Consider the following 24391-nt stretch of genomic DNA (forward strand, 5'->3'; position numbering starts at 1 on the left):
ATGTGTGTGTGTGTGTCTTAAACACCTTGACCACATGACGTTCATTTGTTTATTTTCTACTTTTTATATGATACCAGTCCCAGTCACTCTAATATCATCAGCAGTTAACACTGACACAATCTTTAAAGGCCATTAAGATTCACCTCCATTTTTAAGCATACACAGCACTTTATGTAAAACTTTATGTGTAACCTTGATGCGTGTATCAAGGGTATACATATAAAGTCACACCATAATTATATAAAGCGGTGCTTCGATGGCAGAGACTCCTCTGGTTGATACAAATATAGATGTCATTTTAGGAGAGAAAGAGAATTTAGTGGAAAGAAGATCCAAATATTGAAAAAATGACATGTATATTTTATACTGGATGATTATCATCCGAATAAAATCCATAAATGTTCATTTTTGGAAGCAATCCATTGATGCAGCTTGTGCTTTTAACCTTTTGTAATGTATCAGCTCTGCTCATTGTACTGGACCTTCATTGTGTTTGCATATTTCTGTAATGGCTCCTGTGGCCAAATGCCAGCTTGCAACTTGCTAACGTTGTGTTCTCTGCATACTGAGTTGAAAGGGAATCATGACTATTTCAGTTCCTTTTTTAGATATTTTTAGAACATTTCCTGTGTTCTTGATGTCTTTCTGCACTCATCTTAGGGGACAGGAAAGCCATAAAAAAGGCAGGCATCGGGACAAATGAAAAGAAAAAAAAAAAAGGCTTCACTCCATCTGAAGCTCATATGTTGTAAAAATGAACTGAAAATGCCTTGCATCTGTGTGCAGGATCAGCTCTTTATCAAGACGTTTCATGGTCATAGCCGGATCATCATTGTTATAGAGCTGCAGGAGGTATGATGATGAGATGTGTGAATGAATAAAAAACTCAAGATTATGACCACAGGTGGTCCAGAAGTGCCTGGTCTTCCAGGACAAAATAACAGTGTGATGCAGCAGGGAACAGCTGTTTAAATTACATTCAATTTAAATTCAGTCTGTGAATGTGAGCCGAGTGAGCACAATATACAGGGGCAGAAATTCTCAGCCATTTTAGAGGTGAGATGAGAACATATGTACAGCATGACCTCAGATGTGTAGAAGAAACACTGCTGACATAGCATGATTCAATCGACTGTAGCGGATTTGCATGTTATTCTTATATTATCGCTGCAGTGTGCAATTTGGTCCTCTTGGAGGCGCTGTGTGATTGTAACCGCTAAACACAACATCCACTCTGCTGACACTCGGCTCTAAACTGTGACCCCTAAATGTCCATATAAATCTTCTGCTCTCCACCTCTTCCCTGTAATGATGCCATGAGACGGGAACCAGTTGTGCAGAAAATAATGGTCTGCCCCGCAACAGACATGTTCAAGGTGGATATGCAGTGGTTAGTCACTCACAGCCGTAATTACTTGGTTACACTCCAAACCAGATGGTTGTACCTTCTCTTCCTTAGAAATGTGACTGCCTATGGGTTTTTAGAAAATGTCATGTTCGACGAAATTAAGAAAAATCAAGCCTGCAGCTGGAACATCTGCATGCAAACCTTATGCTTTCATTGCACAGAGTTGACAGGTGCCGAGTCCGTGCGGTATGGTGCAATTACAAAATAAGATCTGACTTAATTTACGTGACCTCTGCTTATTGATCCAGGAGGCAGAGGTGCACACGTGGGGGATGGGTGAGGAGGGAGAAACTGTGAGGCAAAGGTCCACAAACAACCCTGAGCTTGTCCTCAGCGTCCAACTGACGGCCGTTTCATCATCAAAAATGTGAGGTGCAGTGTGTGCACTGATGGTGGCTCTGCATTTATTTGCTCTGTGTCACTAACCCAGCTTGGCACAGAAGCATTTGAGCATTTTTATTAAAAGTCAGTCGCCTATCTCTGAGGACACATGCTGTATGTTGTTGATACATGTTATGTCTGGCCTCAGGAAGAGGCTGACCACAACCTCAGGAGAAGAGAAACCTGATATAATCAAACCCATGTGGGCGCACTCATGGATATGACTACCAGACCAGAGTTCAAGTTAAGACCAACATCAAATAAAACAAAACTTCTCATCACACAGAGGGTAAAAAAGCACAGCACACATCCAGAGCCTGTTGTGTCCACATTGCTTGAATTTATTGCTGCAGTCGCAAACACAGGTCCCAGTGGAGGATTAGGTGAGACTAAGCAGGATCATTGAAGATATGTGAGGAACATTTGTGCTGTATGTGTGCATGTATCCATGCTGGCATGTTTCTCTTCATCCCTTAAGAGAAGTTTTTACATTTAGGCTGCACAAGCCGGCTGGTGAAATTCAATTTTACTGACTATGGTTTTGGATGGATGTCATTTCTTCCTTAAATGATTATTGGTTTATTTATTTTGTTCATCAGTCTGGGAAAACAGGGGAATTGTGAAACTAAATGAATGCCTTTAAAATAATCCCTTCTCTAAATAACTCACAACGACTGCATCAGAGCCCGATTTGAAGACACTGCAGAGTTAGTTGAGGGGTTATGAGGATATTTTCGAGCCATACCCCAAATCTGTCTGATGTAATCCAATAAGATACCAGAGCAGTCATGACTGGGTCAAGAAGGCTTCAGAGAAGGACTTTACAGCTTTAAGTAATATTACCGCACAAAGTATGTTTGTTGTGTCCTCTACGTATATAACATGATGACAGGTGAGGGAGATGTCAAGTCAGAAGCAGCTGTTACGAAAGGAGGAAACAAAATCTGGTAAATTGGTCTCGGGTTTTTGTCAGCTTTGAAAAAAGAGATCCTTTGTGGTGAGAGAAAAGGGGTGAGTCAAAGACAGTTCAGGGAGGGGATGGGGAAGGGCTTTTGGATTTTGGCTTCGGCAGCTTTGAAATAAATAAAAGTGGAGGAAAGGGAACACTGAGTGAAAAGGGAATAACGCTGATTTCATGCGAGATCTGGGAGGTGATGCCAGCGCAGGACTGTACGAGGGAGGGCAGAGAAAGTCAGAGGAATGAAACGGGGAGATGGAGGAAGCAGAGGAAAGAAAGAGAGAATGAGTCAGGTGGAGAGGACCAGATGGAGACAGAGTGAGAGGAATACCAGACAGACTGTGCCAAAGCAGGGATATCTGAAAAGGAAATTGAGCAACTTGCAAAGAGCAGCAAAAAGACACATATTCACAATCTGAGATATTAGAGCAGGCTTGAAATAAGCCAACTCCAGTTTCCTCTTTATGAATGAGTGAAAAGGCAGGGGGAGGAGGATATAAAGGAGTAATGAAATGATTCCCCACCAGGTGCTGTCTTATCACCAGGATGATAATGTATCAGCTGTAGCTGTGGAGAGTCGGTCGCACAGCACAAGAACATTTGATCAGGAGACAAGGATGAATTTCTGTGAAAGGCCACTCAATGCCAGTCAGTCTGTTCAGTCCAAGACTGGGAAAAATCGATACATTTTTCTTAATTAGATCTATGCAGGATCAAGGTCAGAAAAGGGCGAAGGCCATCTATGACATGAACAACAAACACTGCTACACCTGTTAGGGTTTACCAGGGATTACTCTGAAAGACACGCACAAAGGCGGGATTTGTCTTGTCACATAAACAGAGCACAGACCTCATGTACATGCCTGCAATAAAATATACACAGGAGACGGCTACAATCTGGTGACCTCCTGGCTCAGAGATAAGATGCCAAAATCACATGGGGTTGCTGAGAATGACAAAACAGTCTTAAAATAGACGCATGCCAATAGTGTATCTGTTAAAGGGTCCCTTTCACACCGAGCGAAAAGAATAGAAGAATGCAATCAATGAACTGAAAACAACGTTTTTAAAAAAAGCCTCATTTAAATCCCCCTAATCTGTGAAAGGTCCAGAAACAATTGTGAGCTAGTTAGCTAAAGGTGAAAGTGATAAAGTCTGTTGAGAGGATAAGGAAAGGAGCTACTGATTCTAGCCCATAATACTGCAGAATGAGTCAAGGAGATCAGCTTCTTCACGATGGATGAGGGGGGAGCGCTTCAAAAATACACCACATTTTAGTTAATTTCTTTTCTTCAAGGTCTATATTTGATGTAATGGTTTGATGGTGACGACAAAAAATGTGCAGTGCTGAAAATAAAAACCCACCTGGGTTACTGTTGTCCTTGCACACTTCCAGATATAAAGAGAGAGGGTTAGAGTGCAGTTCACGAACTCAGCTCATACCCTTCACATTAACAGATTTGTGTGTGCGTTTCAGGCGTTTTGTGACATTTTGCACTGGCGGTCTAGCATGTCAGACCCCCACCTGCAGTGCTGCCAACCATGCCTGTGATCATGCGGTGCTGTTAAGCCTCTATTTTCATGCTTTAATGCAAGATCAAGCTGGTGGGATGTGGTATATGCGTCCATGCTCTGTTTAATGGACTGTACTGAGCGCACAAATGTGGTGCTACTGCGAGTGGGAGTTGTTTTACAGGAATGAATTTGCATTAAAATGTATGAAACTGCTTTGTTGCCAGTTAGTTTCAGTTTGATCCTCTTTTCTTTACATCAGATAATTGTGGTATCCTTAAAACTTATTTTTATATATATTTTTAGCAGCTAAATACTATACTCACCTGTGATTTATCTCATGCCGAACAGCAGCCGCAGCGCTGCAGAATGAAGCACAGCCCAGCGTGTTTCTAACTTTCACCATGAATAAGTCTGAGTAGAGCGACAGCAGATGTGGTGCAGTGCTGTTTCTGCCCTCCACTGCTGTAGTCTCAGTGGTGCTTAACATCATTACTGCCCTCCTGTCACCACAGCAACCGGCCTGCTTACATCCTCGGCAGTGCTTTTGTTTAGGCTTTTATCGACTCTGTGCGCGTTCCTGTGAATGTCGGCCGCTTGTTGTATGTGATGTATATCACACACAGCAGAGAGTCAATCCCAGCAATCCGCATGTCAATGAGAGCACAGTGCGGCCTTTAAGTGAATGACTAACCACAGCATCCATTACTCTGCATCCTATCAGACAATCAGCTTTATTAACACTCCTCTCCATCACCTCTGTCCCTCTTCCTCTAGTCCCGCTGCGCTTTCAGTGTTTCCCAGGACGTGGCCACATGCAGCCTGCACTGACTGAAAGTTTAATAACACTAAAAGGTTTGCCGCCCCCCACACCACTCTGTTCTCTCCCTCAGTAACCTTGCTCATTACTGAAATTATCAGGTCTGATCTAATGACTTACCTGCCTATGAGTCACGGTGAATCCGAGAAGCAATGGTGTGAGCATCAGAAAGCGAGAAAAAGGATAGTTTCACCTCGATAAACATGGGAGCTGTGAGGGTGAATGAGTGGAACCACCAATGGGAAGTTTTAGCTTTTATTGTGGTAAATTTCCTTTACTCAGGAGTCATATATCATGGAAGTGAACAGATTAAATATCTATAATTTATCAACAGAAACCTGGAGAGCACCCCGTTGTATCTCTCATAGATGTATCATTTCTCAGTGTTGAATAATAAATGTTAACGCAGGGTTTGAACAGCAGAAAGCACAGTGCTGTACTCGGCACTCTGTGATGGATATACTGTACAGCACCTATGTATTCTGCTCCCTATGAAAAGCAAAGGAGTATTTCATGTTTCACCATGAATGTACGTAAGTACAATAACTTACATACAAAACCTACAGAGAAACTCATTTTCAGGGTTAAAATTAGAATTAGAATTACCTTTATTGTCATTGCCCAGCGAAAACAGCACAACGAAACTTGTCTGTGCAGTTTCCGAAACATTAGTTTGAACTGTATCTTAATCAACGATAACTTGTGATCTGTATGCCAATGAAAATGCAGCTGTTTCAGTGGATAGGTTTACAGCCACAGCAAAGGAGAACACTCGTAAAACAAACTACCTACTACTACAGAGTTGCAGTCATTTTGATCCTTCTGACCATGATGCCCAAGGGCTCTTTTGGAGACTTAAAATGACGTTTTTGGGAACTGGTAGTCATACCCTTACAAAGGTTTGTCAAAAATATTAATTTCTAGCCGTGTTGTTAGCTAATAAGTCCCAACTACAGTCTCACACAGTAATAAAAACCTTCCATTTCAGTCTGTTCACACATCTGTTCCACAATGCCTGTAGCTACAGTCATTCTGACTGCAGACAACCAAACTTAAACTAGAGTTTGTCTTGGATAGGAATGGTGAGGTCTACTAAGGCAGATACTGCCTTAGTGAGCCTTCTCCTTGACTTAATCTTGACTTCATCCTAAACTGGAGTGAAAAGGTGAAAATGATCTGAAACACCACTAAAACGATGCAAGTGTCTCTTAATGCTAGAAAGCTACAGTCTTCTTGCCTGGAGTAGTCAGTCTCAGTCTGGTAACACTCCATTTGGATTTCATTATGGGGCATGTTTCAAGCAATACAAAGAAAAAAAATGGTTTTGCACACAATTCGATAGCCCTACAACCAATCAGAGAGAGTTAGTTGAACACAAATTCAGCTCCATCTCGCTCAGATGACAGTTGTGACCATGCGGCTGTCACTCTTCTGTCTATCACTGTATAAGGCCAGCAGATCTTTCCTGGAGCATAATCAGTTACCAACGGAGCGACTTCAGACCGACTTTCTGCCACAAAAGGTTTGCTGGTGGGTGAAGTTGGTCTGGCTTCCAGACTAGCAGTCCTCAAAATTACAAGTACGTTGTCATAGTGCTTGGCCATAAACCCGAACAGGACCCGTGGACTGACTGGCATGAAGACACAAACAAAGAATGTACTTGTTAAAAGAAACTGTTGTCCTTTAATGTCTACAACAAAATGCTTCGGACGTCTGCTTTTACTGAAAGCGTCCTGTCCTTCTGCTACACGTGCCGTTTTTGCAATGCTGCTGAGGCACAGACAAAGACAGAAAAACTTCCAGTGAACTGTTGTGGATTACATGTCCAAGTACGGAATATATTTATAGAAACAGTGTGATAAATAAAGCAACCGTCATTGTGGGTGACATGAGGCATCCCCTTGCCTCTTGGTTTGAATCGTTGCCATCTGGCTGGTGATACCGCCCTCCTCTATCTATCTATCTATCTGTCTATCTATCTATCTATCTATCTATCTATCTATCTTGCTTGTTATAGAATCTTTTTGGTGTGTGTAACTCTGCTACAGTTTTCTAACACTTACCTCGCAATGTCCACACAAAATGGCAATTATCACTTTTTTGTTAAACACAGCACAGGCAAAAATCACTGCATAATAATTTATTCACATATTTTTTCACATACTATATATTATTATTATTATTATCATTATTGTTATTGCTGCAGTTGTGGCGCCTTTCTCGTATTCACTTTCAATATTCCCATAAGGAGATTCTATGTTCATATCTCTTATTATTTTTCATCTTCATGCATGCTGAGTATTACATTTCACAGGAGCAGGATGCAAATAAATAAAACTGTCTCTTTTTTTTTTAAGTTACATGTCATAATCTATCCATTCTATTAATGCTTCAGTAACATGCCTTTTTCAATGTCCATAGGGGGGGAAACACTTCTTGGAAGAGCTAGTCTCCATTAGAGGGTGAAGGCATAACAAAGAGCACATTAATAAGACATATTGTTAAAGCTGGCAATCTATGATTTATCTTCATAACCAACCAAGCCCCTGATCCCCCCCTCCCTCGCCCAAGTAAAGCCTATCTATACCGCATAGGGAAAAGGCAAGTGTAATTATTACATTTCATCTATGTACAGTAACTTCGAAATATGGCACCAAATCTGCTTGTGAAAAAAAGCTTCAGGTTACAGATTAAAATATTTGTGACTACAATACTTTTCCTGTTCAACTGAAAAAAAGTCAGTATATAACTCCTTTCGTAGGCTTTCGACAGCCGTCACATTTTATAAGCCAAAGTGGAAACATTGACACACTTTTCTTGACTGTTTTCAGTGGGTTCTGAAAGTACACAGCATGCCTTGCAGGCATTGTGGGAGCATTGTGGTGCATTAACACAGTGTTGGAAAGTAAGTCAAACTTGTCTCCGATGCAGCGTGTCTCAATTTGAGCAAAACCTCCCGGGCAATGACAGTCTCTTGTCTGGTTGGCACCTAATGCAACAAAGAACACGAAGAATAGTGAAAACTGCTAAGAAAAGGTCTGGTATAGTGGCAACAAATACTGTGTTCCAGTTTATGCTGATCATTTTAGTGCTGATAGTTTTTGTGTTTTTGTAAAGGTGCTTGTTTGTCCACTGAGTGACTTTACTGGAACTTTGCAGATAATAAGAAATAGCATTATCTATCTCTCAGTAGCTCAGATTAGTTAAGCATTCAATTTTCTGATTCAAGTCAGAGACTGGCTTTTTTTTCCCCACGCACACATGCGTATGCATGCACACGCTTAAGCTGTTGCATATGCACACATAATTGGAAAATGAGGGGGATTATTTTTGACCTATAGCAAAGGCAAATAAAAAGAACTTCAGATAATTCAACCTTAGACTATCTTTACAGTTTTTTAATAATATTTGTAATTGCTCAGTTTTATCTGTTGGGTTCTTCAAAGGCACCTAGTGTCACCTAGGCAGAGCAGGACTCTCATATTGTCAGCTTTAGGTGTAAGCTCTGTTACAGCAAAACAGTTGCTTTTTGGGAAGGCAGTTCTTCTTCTCTCTTGAAGTGTCAAAATGTCTACTTGGTGAATTAACGTTTTGTCATGACTATACACAGAATCTATCTGTGCTCCTGAATAATAATGCAGTGGTGATCGCCCTACTGATCCGGGCTCCGGGGCCAGGGGAAAGCTCTTCGCCAAAATTTAAAAGGTCCTCGAGCCCCCAGGCAGAGAAGCCTCTGTCAGACGTAGGCTGACTCACTAGACTGGGTCCTGCCCAGGTTTGGGGCCTGGGACAGGTGTGAAACATCCTTCTTGCGCACTTCACAGATGGACTTCCGTCGGGCCTGCACACCTCGCATGGCCGTCTTTATCTTCCTCCAGCCAAGGTGGTTGAGCTCAGCCAGATTGAGCAGCACACATATGCCACTCACTGCAAACATGAAGACCAGAAACACAGTCTTTTCTGTGGGACGAGAGACGTAACACTCCACTTCCTTCACACATGGGTAGCGATCGCACTCAAACATCCCTGGAACATTGAAGCCATAGAGGAAGTACTGGCCGGCCAAGAAGCCAATCTCCAGCGCGTTGCGAAACACAACCTGGATGACATAAAAACGGGAGATGCCTTCTTGCCGTCGCACTTTAGAACTCTTGTGTGTTTGAGGGAGTCCCCGGGGTCCGTTAGGGATCTCCTTGACCTCCAAACAGTCATGATCTTCCTTACTGCTGTCAGGGTGCACCAGAATGCCATTGATGTTGCGAGAGTGAAGCTTGCGAGCATGATGGTCATGATGGCGACCATGGTGACCATGACCATGGTGATCCATGTGAGGATGCAAGAGAGAGTAGCTTCGATCGCGTGCTTTAGCAGACTGGTGAACAGAATACGTGATGAAGCACAGGCTCGGCGTGCACACCAAGATGATCTGGAAAACCCAGTAGCGGATGTGCGAGATTGGGAAGGCCTTGTCGTAGCAAGCCTGGTTGCAGCCGGGCTGCATGGTGTTACAGATGAACATGATTTGTTCATCTTCATACACCTTCTCGCCCACTATGCCGACTATTAGTATACGGAAAATCACCACCACTGTCAGCAGGATCCTGCAGAGAGACAGAAGGAGAAGGAAAGGACAGGAAGGGGAGGGAAAGGGAGAAAGACAACATCAGTTAATGAGGTGAGAATGCATAGATTTTCAGGGCTTATCTGGGTATGACTCCGACCATTTAAAATCAGTAGCAAGTCTTGGTTCAGTATAATCTAGCCGGTGATTGAATGATTTCTTTGGAGATTTTTAATTTCGTATTGTTTTTTTTTTTTTTAAACTTAAGGTACAAAGTGACATTTAGTCACTTTTTACCTTAAATCCATCTAAAAGCCATTGAATGAAAATAGTTTTCAGGCTAAAACCATACAGCCTGTATGTACATGTGCATAGGTTTGTGCATTCAAGAACGTGTGTGTGTGTGTGTGTGTGTGTGTGTGTGTGTGTTGGTGTGTGTGTGTGTAGCTACACGTGTCATCATTCAGCTGCTGTGACAGACAATACTGTGGGATGGTAGAGTTATGCTCTGTATAGCATGCACACATCTGGTCACTTATCATGGGAGACTCAAACAGGAGGAAGATTAAGGTGACAAGTCATCTTCACTGCTGGGCTGCAATGGAACAACGGCGGGTGTGAGTACAGTACATGCTTAAACAGTGATTGTGTCTTAAGAATCGGTGTGGTACCATTAATTGTTATTATATTTTGATAATATTAATTCCTGCCAGTCATTACAATCTCAGAAATATTGTTATCGGTGCCAATAATTAATATTTAGTAACTTGCTTTACAAATGAGCTCCTTCTGTCGTTGCTGAACTATGAGATGAGAGAGAGAGGAGGAACACCAAGGGGCAAAAACACCTAATCACCTAATATGGCCCTCTCGTCTGCCCCCCTTGGATGAAGCCACCATATTAGGGGGGAATAACTGTCATTGTTTCAGATCTTATCTGTTTAAAGAGCTCACATACCAGACTAGTGAGTTGCTTTAAATCTGCCAAAAGATGGGCAGCTGCTCTCCAAAGGGTCATAGCCTGACACTTGGTTATTAACAACTTATCGCTGAACCACATGGGCTACATTTTCTAAAAACAGAGAGGACTTCCCATTGAGCATTATTAGTGCATTGCTGCAGTCACAGCTAGCCGTGTCCAGGGACCTGTGAGAGTCTAGAGAGTAGTGCAGCTGCCTCTGAGAGACTGGTGTGCTGTACTGTTATCTTCTGGTGTCGATCCAGCATGGGCACTGCGGAGGAGGACTGGGGCTTTAGGGCTGCGCAGTCAGCTCTTTCTAATGAGTGAGGAAAGCCTGAACATTATGGGGCTCCCCGGTATTTATGCCACAATGCGGTGGACGTGCATGCTCCCTGAGTGGAGGAACCAATTATGAAACACATTTGTTTCAAAGCGCAAGAGGGCCACCCACAGCTACTAAAGGAACTGAGAAAGACCTGAATAAATAGCATCTACTGTACTTATGACAGTACCGTTTAAGGGTGATTAAAGGTTATGCATTTCCTGTGTAATTTAAATATAAAGTTCTGTTATTTTGTTCCACACTTCAAATGAGACTCTAATAAGAACTCAAAATGGCCTATTACCGCAGCAACCGGATGAAATATGAGGATCTTAAAACAAGTGGGGGGTTGTAGAAGATGGAGTAAAAAATTGTCTAAAACTATGACTAATGTGTGACCGGTTAAAATTCCTTGGGGAGTAAAAAGCTCAATGTCTCTGAATGAGTCCATCAAACAGACAACTCGGACATTAGAGTGGAAAACAGGTGAAGGTAAGCGGCAGAGCAGAGGAACACGTGTTAGCGTAAAACAGAATTAAAATAGAGCAGTGCGCCGCTGCAGGACTGTTCCTGCTCCACCTGCGAAAGCATGCCTGTGTATGTGTTTTTTTTTGTGTGTGTGAGTGTGACAAAGACAGACACAAGGACACAGAGACAAAGAGGGAGAGTCAGCCATGTGTATGACTTGTACAAAATGGCAAACGCGTCCAGCCGCCTGCGCTCAGAGCAGCTGCGACTGTATACGCTACACTGGCTTTAAGTGAGTTTGGAAGTACAGCAAAATCCCTGCGCTTTTGGTTTTCCTGGAGTTAAATGCAGATGCTGTGTATAATTTACATAAAGATATTCAGCCTGTCTGTTCCTTTACCGCGCGCCCGATGTGTATCTGCCTTCAGTGGTGATTTGCCGGCCGCTGATTTGACCAAAGGGCTGATATTGATGGTTCTCTGCAGCACAAAGAGTCACTTGACGCATACTGCTCACTGAGATGGAAACCTGTGGTCTGCTCCGCTCTCCTCATTTATATGGAAATATTTGTTTAGATAATGCGGTAAATACGTCCAACGCATGTCAGTGTGAGAGTCTGCAGAGATGTACACTGAATTAAAACTATATAAGAAGCGGGAGAGCAGCTTGACTGCATGAGTGCATCACTTTGTGTGGTCTGCTCCTTCTCATCCCACTGATAATTACTGGGCTACGTCGTAATAACATTAACTAAATGTCACTAAGTCTGCCTGCTATCCATATCTCCGTATAGTGACACACGCTCATAACATCCTTGGTTCATTTTCTCTATATTGTTTTCATACCAGATGGTTTGTAACAGATGGGTTGTGTTTGACTATTAATAGATGGTTTATGGAATCTCTGCAGAATAAAAGGATACATCAACTCTGTGAAACCACTCTGCAATCAACTGGAAAACGCTCTCTTTGCAATATGGTCTGTGCAGACTTGTGACATCCTCCTCACCCGCGGACACGTCTATCCATAATATGCACTATGCGCCAGACTGCGCTGTATCCATGTCAGCTTGTACAAGGTTGCCTTCCCATGCATTAATTTTTGTCCTATTTGTCTTTTAAATTGTCCCACTGTCCTTACCCCTCATGCAATCCATTCTTTCTAGTTTTTCAGAACAAACTTTGCAGACTGAGCATAGATTTAATTTAGTAGAAAGCTGCCAGAATACATGAAAAGTGTCTTTAAAATGTTGCAATTCCTTAATAATATCCATTGAATGTATTCTATAAGGAATATTAAAGGGTTTAAAAATGTAGTTTCACTATTTTTATCCACAAATACACATGAAAAATAAAAGTAAACACTATAATGCAGTCTATTAGTAGGTATAAAGATTTTAGCCCAACTTCTTATTGTGTTCCACATCAGCCTTTTCATTTTGTACATTATTTTAAATAAGGTTATGTCTTTTTAAATAAAACATACTAAGAAGAATATGAATGAGGACTTCCATTTGGACTGAACAAGTTTGTCTTCTATAGGATTCATTGTGGAATTATTATAGGCTGACTCATACCTTCACATAGGCCAAATGTAACAGCATGTGTTCATCTCCATGGCACTAGCAAGTCCAAACTATGACTTTATACTGTTTACACTGCTTAAGCCCTTTTCTTTATAAATAGACAGAGCCTGTGTGCTAGTCTCCTGAATGTGTGCTGACTGCTTGAATGCAGCATAAACATTTGATTGGGGCGCTAAAGATTTTGGAATTACATGCACCCAAGGGTAAATCTTTCGTGACTGCAGTTTTCGCAGTGCAGCTTTGTTCACCTCAACAGTTAGAGCTTTCAGACTTTCTTATAAACTTTCAATAGTTATTGCAGATATTTGGCCATTTGGTCGGTACGTCCGCACTTTTTTGTCATTAAAAAAACCCCCAAGACGCTGCATGTATCGAGCGCTGTGGTGTGTTTGCTAGTGCGTGTGTGTGCATTTGTGTGTGCTGGTGTACGTGTGTACTGTACTGCTGGATAACGGGATAATCAGCACGGCTCAGATTGCTGCATTAGCAGAAAGCAGTGCACGGAGGTTATCTGCAAACATCAGTGTTTTAAGTCCTGCAGAGTAACAAGCCGATACTTTGAATTAGAAGAGGATTTGGGCACGACAGCCGAGAGGCCTGAACCTGCAGAATATTCAATAGCCATCATAAATGATGGAAAAGATTTTAGAGTTTTTAACATCTCAAATCTGAGGGGCAGAAAGTAAAAATAAACCAACATGCTGAGTTGGCATTACAACACATTTCTCTATCATGTGGTGCTTATTTATTTAGTTGTTTGTTTTTAACAAAACTTCCTTAACTAACCGGTAACTTATCTCCCACTGTCAGTCACCACACATCACTTCATTTGGTTGCATCCTTCCCTGAGCACTTGCTTGAAGCTAAGACTAATCATGACATATTTGGATACCTTCTACAATAGATTCCTCACACTGTCAATGAAATTTAATTAAATCTGATAGTAAATGAATCCTTCTGTGTGCCTGGATTGTGTTCACATGTCAAACTTCTTTCCTTATTTTCATTTTCTTGTGGTGCTGAGCTGAGAGCTGGCATTTTCACAAAGTGCAACGGCAGCTCATGGCTAATGTTAATATCTAGAGGGACCACGAATGGACGACGAGGTAAAGAAGGACACGGGCCTTGCTTTGTAACTCCTCATGCTCATCGGTAGGAAGCTGTCTGACCTGTAGGACCGTGGCTATAATGGTAGCTGCTCTTCAGCTGGTGTGGTGGCTGGACATGTTTGCTATGTCTTTCCCAGAGGCTTACACACAAACACACGCACACACACATATGCACGTTCATTCATACAGCAGCTGCTGTCGCCAGCCTCCACTGAGAACAGTGGCCCCGAGCACAGGAGCAGATGCATCAGGAAACACGCACACACACTTGCTCTTTCACACAGATAGCGAACATAATAAATCTTGGTCTACTGTATATGAGTCAAGACTAACAAACATAAGAAGGTGTAAAGTACATCTGCACATATAAGTGCACAGACAGGCCTCCGAAGGAGCGGATAAGTGCATACCATGGTATAAAAATATTCTTCCCGCCCATACTCTCTCAATAATAAGCTCCACTGATTGCTGATGGCAGCACATAATGAATAAAGACCTTACCAGGCCTAGAAATTAGTCATCGTAATGATCAGAGTGAAGACTTTTCTTGTCTCCCACCCCTCATCACCGCTCCTCTCTCAAGCTGTTTTAATAGTTTAAGGTCTTGCCCACATATCAGGCCGACAAGCACGACTGCCTGAGGTGCCGCTGAGAGTCGGTGTGACGAATGCATTAATATAAGCCAAACTTGTGTGCCTTCAGCTGAGCTGGTGCTCTCCACAGTTTAAAATACTTTAATGGGAGTGTAAAAGCTATAGCGGTTTAAAATGAAACTGGCCTGATACTTGTGATATCTTAGACTGGAGGACTTCTTGTGAGTTTCCTTTGTGCCACAACACAGACTGAGCACGTGCAGAGATGTAATTATGCCACTTGTTCATTCAGTGTCTCTGAGGGAAATGGCTTCCAGCTGTTTTCCAGGAATACAGGAGGAAACAGAGAGAGTTAATTGGGGGCGACTCTACAGGTATCAATGCCAATTATATCTATGCTAACAACAACATCAACAACATCTGAGTTTTGGTAGCACTGTACGTGTTGTTGTCGTTTGCTTTTGAGAAAAAGACTAGACCGTGTTTGAATCTTCCTGAAGGATGTTTCTTGTCTTATGCACAACTGCTTCTGGTTAAACAGACAACAAAACTGCAGGAGGCTGAAGAAATTGCACACACAACTTATATATTAACTCTTTGCAAGGCCTAACCGTGCATGATGATGATTCAGAGCACACCAGATGCAGATTTCCTCAATCCCATTTGTCTTTATGTCATCTAAAATTACTTTTTCATCTCAATCCAAGCTAAGGGAGACACACTTTTGGCAGAAGGGATTTTATCTACAACATCCTGAAAGCTACAAAACCACTCAAATGACTAGATCCTGACCAGGACATTTTGCTGATTGCATCAATATGTGATATTGCTTCAGTGTGAACAGAAAGAACAGAAAGGTTCAATATAATCTGTGGATATAAATTGTTTCTGCCTGCGGTACATCTAACTTTTTAGTAGAGATGCACCGGATCCTGATTTTTAGGATCCTGCCGGATACCGGATCCACTGCTTAAGATCCTGCCGGATCCGGAACCGGATCCGGATCCTACTCCGATCATCAGCTTGTACATTATAATGCAGTAAAACAGCGGAGATGTTGAGTACACTTTAACGTTTTTACCTCGAGACAAACTTTGACAGCAAAGCGTGCATATCGCATGACTTGAATCTCCCTCTACCAGTTTAAAGTACTGCCACACAGCACTTTTTCGGCTCCCTGCTTCCATTTCCGACGAGGACTGCTAACACAATGTAGTGGATGGCTTCTCTAAACATTAACCGCGTAATCACGTTCTTCCGGGTCCGGATCCGGTTGCCACGCTAGGTATCCGGCAGTAACCGGACCCCATAAAAACGCCATTATCCGGCCGGATCCGGATCCGGAACCTGGATCCGGTGCATCTCTACTTTTTAGTGAAGAATAACTCAAGTGGACTTTAAATTGCACAAATATTTCACAAAACCCATGCAGCACCTAAAGGGAACTGAACTCAAATTTTAAATGGGTTTGTTCAGCATTTTATTTCAGTTCGAAAGTTCCCAGAATACATTAGCTCTATTGTATCTCTGTAATATTTTAGACTCACTGCATGGATGTTTGTTTTTAAGTGTAGCTGCAGGGGAAATAAACTGCTTCTAAGAATGTGTACTGAATCTGTTTAATATTTATACACCTGAATAAATCAATAGATTATGTAAATTAATTATGTATTTTTCATGTTTTTAATGCATTCAAATTAACCGGAAACACAGAGGACTGATGTGAGTTCAGCTCCTCAGTCATATATGTGGACACTGACTAGGCTGAACAGAGATGGCCCCACTTGGCCCACTGAGCAGAACAGAGTTGAAGATGGAGGATTCAGGGATGTAGAAATAAATCTGACTTGACATGAACAATGAAATAAATGTTCATAACTGTTCTTGTTCTGAATGAAGCTCTGCGCAAAACACATTTCCATCACAGTGTGTCACTGTACGTTCAAGATGTCAGGTGTCAACTGAGATCAGCGACTGAGTTTCTGACACGTCTCCTCCCTTTTTATATATATATATATAGTACTAATATTTAAAACATGCCTTCATTGTTACATTTTACCTTACAAAAACACTGGGGGACATTTGAAATTATTATTTTTGTGTGTATCTAAAAAGGTGTGAAAATATCCCTCCTGTCCTTCTACTGTTCATAACTTTTAGTGAATGCGTTTTTTGTTTCCACTAACTAAAAGAAATACAGGAATCAAAACAGAGAAGCTAGAAGCTGTGACACCAAAATGATGGCCTGAAAGATGATAAAACTGTAAACTCATGTGCTAACTCTCAGTAGGGTCCCTGTGAGTGGCCCATTACACAGTGGTCCTATATTAAATTAACGTAGTACATTTAAAAAGCACAGCGTTAATTAATTGGCCACCGTCAGTCTTTCCTTGCCTAGAAGGCTTCTGCAATATTTTGTATAATCTCCCAATATGATGCAGTCACCCTGCCACTAATATTTGTAGCAAGTTTTCTTTTTCACTTCCTTTCATAGTTTTTACCTTATTTCTTAATTTCTTAGTTAATGGGTGAAAATATTGTACTTTTGCGCGATGTTTGGTAATCAGTGTTGGCCATTCCTAGTTAATTTGGTCTTTTGCTTAATCAAAGCTTAAAACTTAAAGCTCAGCTCCACCAAGAAAAGAATACACTGCAAATAAAGACAACAGTTGTTAAATCTCAGAAATCTGTTTTGGTAGCTGCCTGGATTAGGGAAAGATGAGTCACTGTCATGTTCAGCACGACCGTACTGCAGAGAAATTGACATTGATGGATTGCCTTACATTCTTTTTATCTTTCTAAATCAATCTTTATTTTCGCTTGATGAAGTAAATGTATGGGGCAGACTCTCTGATATCTGGTTTTGTTTTCTCTGGCCAGTGTTAATAATCTGTCCATGTCTTCAACCGCTCAAACCTTCAGTACCTGTGCTCTGTATGAGTTTTGGGATTTACCAAAATATCACAAAATTGAACAAATCCCATTGTAACCTAATCAAGATGTTTCGCCACAAGAATAAAGAACATTTAATCTATGTATAGAGAAACATTACATGGCCAGTAAAGCTCATACTCACACCGCTGATGTGTTGCCGAAATGAATAATGGCCTGCGCTGAATGAAAGCTGAGCTCAGCTTTACCAGCAAAATCCGTCCTCCCCGTCAAACACTACAATCAATAGCATTCAACATCGGGGATTGCTGCACAAATAAACTAATGGCATCTCTGGATGTGCAGAAAAAACGGTTTAATTTGAAACACAGCCCCGCTCTCTGCTGCTGGATGATGGATTACTAATCCTGTTGAATGCCGAGAAATTGACGCCATTGTTTTGCTGCGCAACACAATATTCTCTGGCAGTATAGAATTTATCCAGGAAGATGACTATTAATGACACATTCTGGTTTACTACTAGGCAGCATAATGCCCTCAATTCAAGCATTCCCACATCTCAGATTATCTTGGGAGAAGTGTGCTTCTTAAAGTAGGGTGCCTCCTTCTTGTGGGTATCCTGACCCATTTAGGAAAAGTGGAAAGATGAAAACTACAGGAGTGAGCAACTTCAGGTTTAAAAAAACACACTTCGTCTGTATTTTTGCTTTTAGAGCCAACAAAAAAGGATGTAGACAAATTTGGTTTCATGAAACCTTTCAGGACTAGCCATTTGAGTGCAAACCGCAAGGACGCGCAACAAGGTATTTTATCCACCACTTTGTTTGCTGCATTAATACGCTGGTCAACCCTGCATACATATTTAATGAATTGCTTGACATCAGTTGCAACTTGCAACAAGAGCCATATAACATTTATTAAGATTTTATGATTCATAATGCTCAGGTGGGAAGTGATAGACCATAAATAATAGATGGTGTAGCTCTTTTACTTAGGGGGAAAAGCAAATAGGGAAACATTTATAGAACTTTAAGAGTACATACATTTAATGACTAAACAGAATTTTCTAAAGAAACATTAATGTCACTGAAGTACAATATATCAAATGTAATAAAAAAATAATACATGAGTCATTTTGAGTCGACAACAGAGAGCTCCTGCCTCTTACTATCCGTGCTGCTTATTCAGCCAAACCTGTATTGCTGCATTCACACGGGTGGTTAAATTTGCATGTAATTCCTCTCAGAACGGCACCACCCTCGCCTTTCACAAGAGCTACATTGTGAACTTTCAGAGGAAATCAAAAAAAGGTCGGGTGTATTTTCAGCGAACCTCATCAATGCAGAGGACACATATTGGGTTTGTGTGTGCAGCAGCGGGGTCAGTCAGCAGCTCCAGAGCAGGCAGCTCTGACACAGATTCTCCGTGCTAAACCTCTGCAGAGGGAAAACTTTTCTTCCTTCCTCTGCCTCCTGCTTCCCCCGGCTGTACCCTTTTTGTTCTGCCTCTACAGCTCACATCATCTCTTCTCTGTCCATCTGGCAACCTTCATTATTTTATCTTTCTTGGATCGCTCTAGTCCTCCATTAGCTCTGCCTTTTTTTTTTTCCTCTACTTGTCTTTGGCGGTGACCTCACTACAGCATTGCAGTCTAAAGGAAGATGCATCAACACAGTTCCTTTCTCTCTTCCTTTCTACCTGCAAGGTACATAACTCAAACCCAAAGGCTTCTTCTTCTCACGGTAGAATGCATCCTTTTCCCCCTAAAACCACAAACATGCACACCTGAGGTCTGCAAAACATCTGTGTTTGCAGACCAAATGTGACAAAAAAAAGATGTTTTGCATCGTGTTTTAATATGAGAATATCATAAATTGTATTACCCCATAAGTAGAATGTGTTTAATGTGTTTTTATAACAACTCATAGCAAAAAAAATGGATTGTTACACAAAACATTTAGGCCAGCCCTAAAGACATGTTCACAAGGACAAATGGTTCTCACTGCTAGACACGTTCAGTTGTTTGCAGTGTTTTTGGCAGCAAGCAGTCAACATTTTATTTGCATGTGTTTGTATATTGTGAAGGTGTTCATTTGTTAGTCTGATAAGCAAGAGTAATACAGAATAGGGGAAAATAGAGGAACTATTGCAATATTCGTCTTGTGAAAACCCTTTGTAAATGATGATACTCCAAAATGCAACACCAATCCTACCAGCAAACCTCTATCTGATTGGTCGATATCACTTACAAACCTGTATATTTTTACAAATCACAAAAATGCATTTACTCTCCTGAGTGCAGTCATGTGTGTAAATTAATTATTATGCACAACATTTTGAGACATTAAGACAGTCACAAACATTATCAAGGCTGCTGGTTTATATTTTACAAAAAAACTGCTGTACCATCATGTTGATGGTACAGCAGTTTTTTTCTGCACATCCAGAGATGCCATTAGTTTATTTGTGCAGCATAAAAACATTTTATTTATTTTGGTGGCGGCTATCGAGCATAGCCTACAGAGATCTCTAAACGGAGACAGAGAGCAGTGGTAATGAACTCCACTTGGCAGTTGTGATCAAATAACTTGTGTAAGATTGCATTTTTATTATAACCCTGGATCTGCGATGACCTGTTAGCAAGCTATCTCTGCCCATCAAGACCAGAAAATGAATTTAAACTCTTAATTAACAAACTGAATGAACAGGTATGGCTTTACAGGCCATACTAAACTGTCAGTTATCTATCGATGAAAGCCCCAGGGTCATTGTAAGTGTGATTATACATTAAACTTTATTTTGGTCTAGAGAATGAGGTTAATGCAGCCTTGACAATGATTTCTTTCACTGAACAATCATGATTACAATTATTGGTTATCCATGCACACATTATGTACATTGCAGAGTTAGAAGTCAAGCTTATGGAAATCACAATACACAACATTAATCTTTGAATGAGTCACAATATGCAAGGCACCTGTGGTTAGTCAGAGGCACAGAAGCAACTCTCAGTTTCAGTTTGTCTGTTTGAAAGACCATAATTAAGCTAACCTATGCCATTGTGTAGAATTGGTCTATTTCTATTTTTAGCACTGTTCCATGTTCCTGTGCTGATTATCTATCCTATGCCAGGGCATAGGTTAGCTTAAAACCTACAATTAAGAAACAGCTTAATTGTAGCTGGAAAAGACAGTCTAGACATGTGGCAGTACTATGTGACTGTTTCTGATAGTGGAACTACTGTACATCCTCATGATGGCACTCAAAAAGATGACTGACATGCAACCATGTTCCAAAGTGTTGATGCAGGGGAGACTTCAGCCATGGGGAGACATCACTGTTCTGTACTTTGGAACGGCATCCTTTGAACTGCAAGCGCACACATGCAAACTCTTTGAAAGTAACGACACACAGGCTGAACATCCTACTTGTGATGCCATCTAGCAGTCGGTGCATGCTCTGGCCACACCCTGTGAAGTGCAGGACTTCACAATGCACAACAGTGCAACACTACATCACAGTTGGTTGTGTTCACAAGGGCAACGGACCACACCTGACCACACCCAACAATACAGTTGGGTGTGGTCATGGTGCGACAGACTCGAACCTTTCAACCCATAGAGGTCAGTGCAACAATTTTGACTCCATATGTAATTTATTGTGGAGTTGCTTCATTAACAATCTACGAGGCACCTTTTCAGCACAAAACTGTGCCAGTGGTGAACAATTCTCCAACTTGCCGGTACATCCAGAAACATCATTCTTATTGTTTAAATGTTAAGTGTCATAGATTTCCTGACCATGCAGACACATGCTTCAGATTAAGAATCAAGTTATTATCTTTAGCAGTTTTCCTGTTGTTGCTAATATTCCCTATCTAATATCTAATGTCTAAAATGCCTTTCTATATGAAAAAATCCAGGATCCAGAAAATAGGTTTCTACAAGTTAACCCAAACTCGCTCTTTCCAATCTGCTTAAGAATTGTCTAATACAATTTTTTTTTTTAGATATTCTGCAAACAAGCTAACTAACAGGGACCAAATTAAATTGATTTGAAAAGGTAAAAAGAAATTCAGGGACCTAAGACAAACAAAATACTCACAAATACTGTTCAAAGTGACGCCAAAGACAATGTTTCTTGGCTCACGTAGCATAGACAAGCAGAGTAGAAGGAGGGAAGCCCACTGGAAAGCAGCTAATGTTACAGCTAATGCCCTAGGGTCAACTAGAGAGCCTTGTAGGACAAACACAGTCTGAGGAAAGCCAAACACAAAGGGATCATTTACAAAGCATTTCACTGTATTCAGCACAGTAACACAAAGCTGTCAATTTTGTACAAGCTAATTCCTGAATGAGGGGATCTTTCATCACATTATCATTTAACTGTCTAATGCCATGTCACTTGGGAATATTTGACGCTGTGGATTTCCAATCTAGCAGACTCTATCATAGGTCAAACAAACACTGATGCATGTAATGTTATTCTAAATTAATTCATAAAGCACTGCTCATTTTACAGACACATTTTAGGTATTCAGGGAACCCTTTTAAATGTTCAGCCAGTGAAGTGCATGATCAACAAATAGCTCAAATTAAGCATATGAGAAGAAACCATTTCATCATCAGAGATTTCAATATAACTTTTGAAAGAGGTAGCAGACAAATTGAGAGTTGCTTCTGTGCCTCTGAAAAACTGTAGGTGGCTTGAATCATCCAGAGATAAATTTTCAGCATACTTTGTACCCTGCACTCGCAGGGTTTTACTGATTCAGCTGCCAGGACTGGATTTTAAAGCTGCATTAAGTAATTTTTGACCACTAGGGGGCGGAAAGACTCCAAAACAAGTTCACAACAGTTAGCATCTAGCTTATCAAGTTGTTATGGCTAACGTGTTAGCAAACAGTTGCCTACTCACATATCCAGCAGAAACAGAGCAACGCGGACATCCCTTTGGTCTCCTTTTTCTGGCCACCTGTTGAATGTAATTCCGATATTGACTGGCATTTTAGCCCTTGCTTGGTCCTCCAGCTCATGAAAAAAATACCTGCCTCTTTTTGACTTGCAAATTGTCTGACTTCCTTCAACAGTACTTCGGATCTTTGCCATTTTGCGCTTGGCATTTAGCCTACAATTAATTAACTTTAGCTTCTGTGCTGGGAGCGGCTACCAACGTTCCTAAACGAGCAGTCATTGTTTGGCTTTGTCATTTTGAGAACCAAAACAATGAGCTTAAAATGGCTAAAAAAAAAAACCTGCGCAGGGCTTCAACGCGAGATGTTGATTCTCAGTGGTAGCAATAATACTACCAATCCCAAAAGTGGGAGGGAGTCATGTGATTAAATGATCCAAAAATATTGCTTAATGCATCTTTAAATCAAGTCAACATGCAGGTTTTCGTTCCATCTGAGGACTAGACCAGGTAATTTCATTAGTTAATGCACTGTCAGAACTGACTGAAATGACTTGGTGTAGTATTTGGTTGGAAGGAAAATCTCCATCACACATGGTTTCAGATCCCTGATCCCTGATCAACACAAGTTGGGCTACAATGCAGCTCACATCATCTCTGTCAGTCCGATGCAGTTGCAGTTATTTGGAGGAGACATCTTTATGGCTCTATGCACCCAGGACAAAGTATAGTCAATGAATGCATGGGCCAATTTCTGCTCTTTAACACACACACAATCACACTCACACTCACACACACATACGCACACTGCCTCACAAAAAACCACTGGAGCAGAGAAAAGGTCAGGCCATGCCCTTATTGCAGGCTACCTGTGATTTGGGTTAATGGGCACAGTGGTGCAATCACATTCATTGTCTTCAAGATTGTGGTGTTAGTTTTTTTGTTTTTTCTGGAAAGCAATTTTCAGATTACAGATCTATACATCCAGATTTCACAGGCTAAAGCATGTCGACTCTTCACTTTTCCAAATGAGCATCCCAGCATGACATTTGGATTATGTTCACTGGGTGGAAAATTCCACTTTTGCATTTAATTAATCACACAGAGATGATGTGGAGCACATATTTCACACAGATTTTACAGCATGTCTCCATGGCATGTCTCCACTGCTAATCAAACTAAAAGCTCATCTGTTCAACTCTCCACCACGAACCGTTGTCACGCAAAATATGAGAAATGATTGCAATTTGGTGTCTGCTGGAGGAATTGAACTTTAACTTTTTTACTGAAGAAACTATCTCTCAGAGTTCCGTCATTTACTCCTCCTTTGATTCTACATTCTACACCCGCTTGCTCACCATCCTTTCATCTTCCGCACCTCTGCTCTACTCGCACTCCTACTCCCCTCTCCTCCTCCTCCTCCTGTCCCATTGGTCTGTGGCCAACAGCATCAAGCACAAACTATCAATAGCTAGGCTATTAGGTAGTACCAACACAGGAACCCCTAGGAATTAACCATAATGCCTAGTAAAGCCTGCTATTGATTATGTGCAATTAGTTTATCCCTTAACTAATGATGGATGGAGAGGATAAGAGTGAGGAGAGCAGGGAGGAGGAGAGGGCATGGGATGCAGGGAAGACTGTGGGGGATTGTAGAACAGAGGAGCACTGGGACAAGCCTGAGGGGGGGGGGGGGGGGGGGGGGTCTGTAGAGATGCCATCAGCTGATCTCTACAAAATAACATGTACTGTACAGAAAAACACCCAGCTCATTAGTATAAATCAAAAACAGAAAATAAAACCTTTGCACGCAAAACCACACACAAATCAGTGTCTTACCTTCCAATCATGGTAGAGTGCTGCTGGACAGCCGCCTCCAGCAGCCTCTCCAAAATCGTCCATTCTCCCAT

The 24391-nt window shown here is 41.3% G+C and overlaps 1 protein-coding gene across 1 annotated transcript; it reads right to left on the reverse strand.

Annotated features, from left to right (window-relative positions):
- Window positions 1-8702: 8702 nt before the first annotated feature.
- Window positions 8703-24391, reverse strand: LOC311501982 (gap junction delta-2 protein-like; the record flags this gene model as incomplete). Its single annotated transcript, XM_084564064.1, has 2 exons — window positions 8703-9680; window positions 24321-24391. 2 exons carry the CDS (start codon window positions 24389-24391, stop codon window positions 8816-8818), a joined length of 936 nt encoding a protein of 311 aa, XP_084420190.1. The 3' UTR covers window positions 8703-8815.

Source organism: Chelon labrosus, assembly GCF_963514085.1.
Source record: "Chelon labrosus genome assembly, chromosome: 17".
Classification (NCBI taxonomy): Eukaryota; Metazoa; Chordata; class Actinopteri; order Mugiliformes; family Mugilidae; genus Chelon; species Chelon labrosus.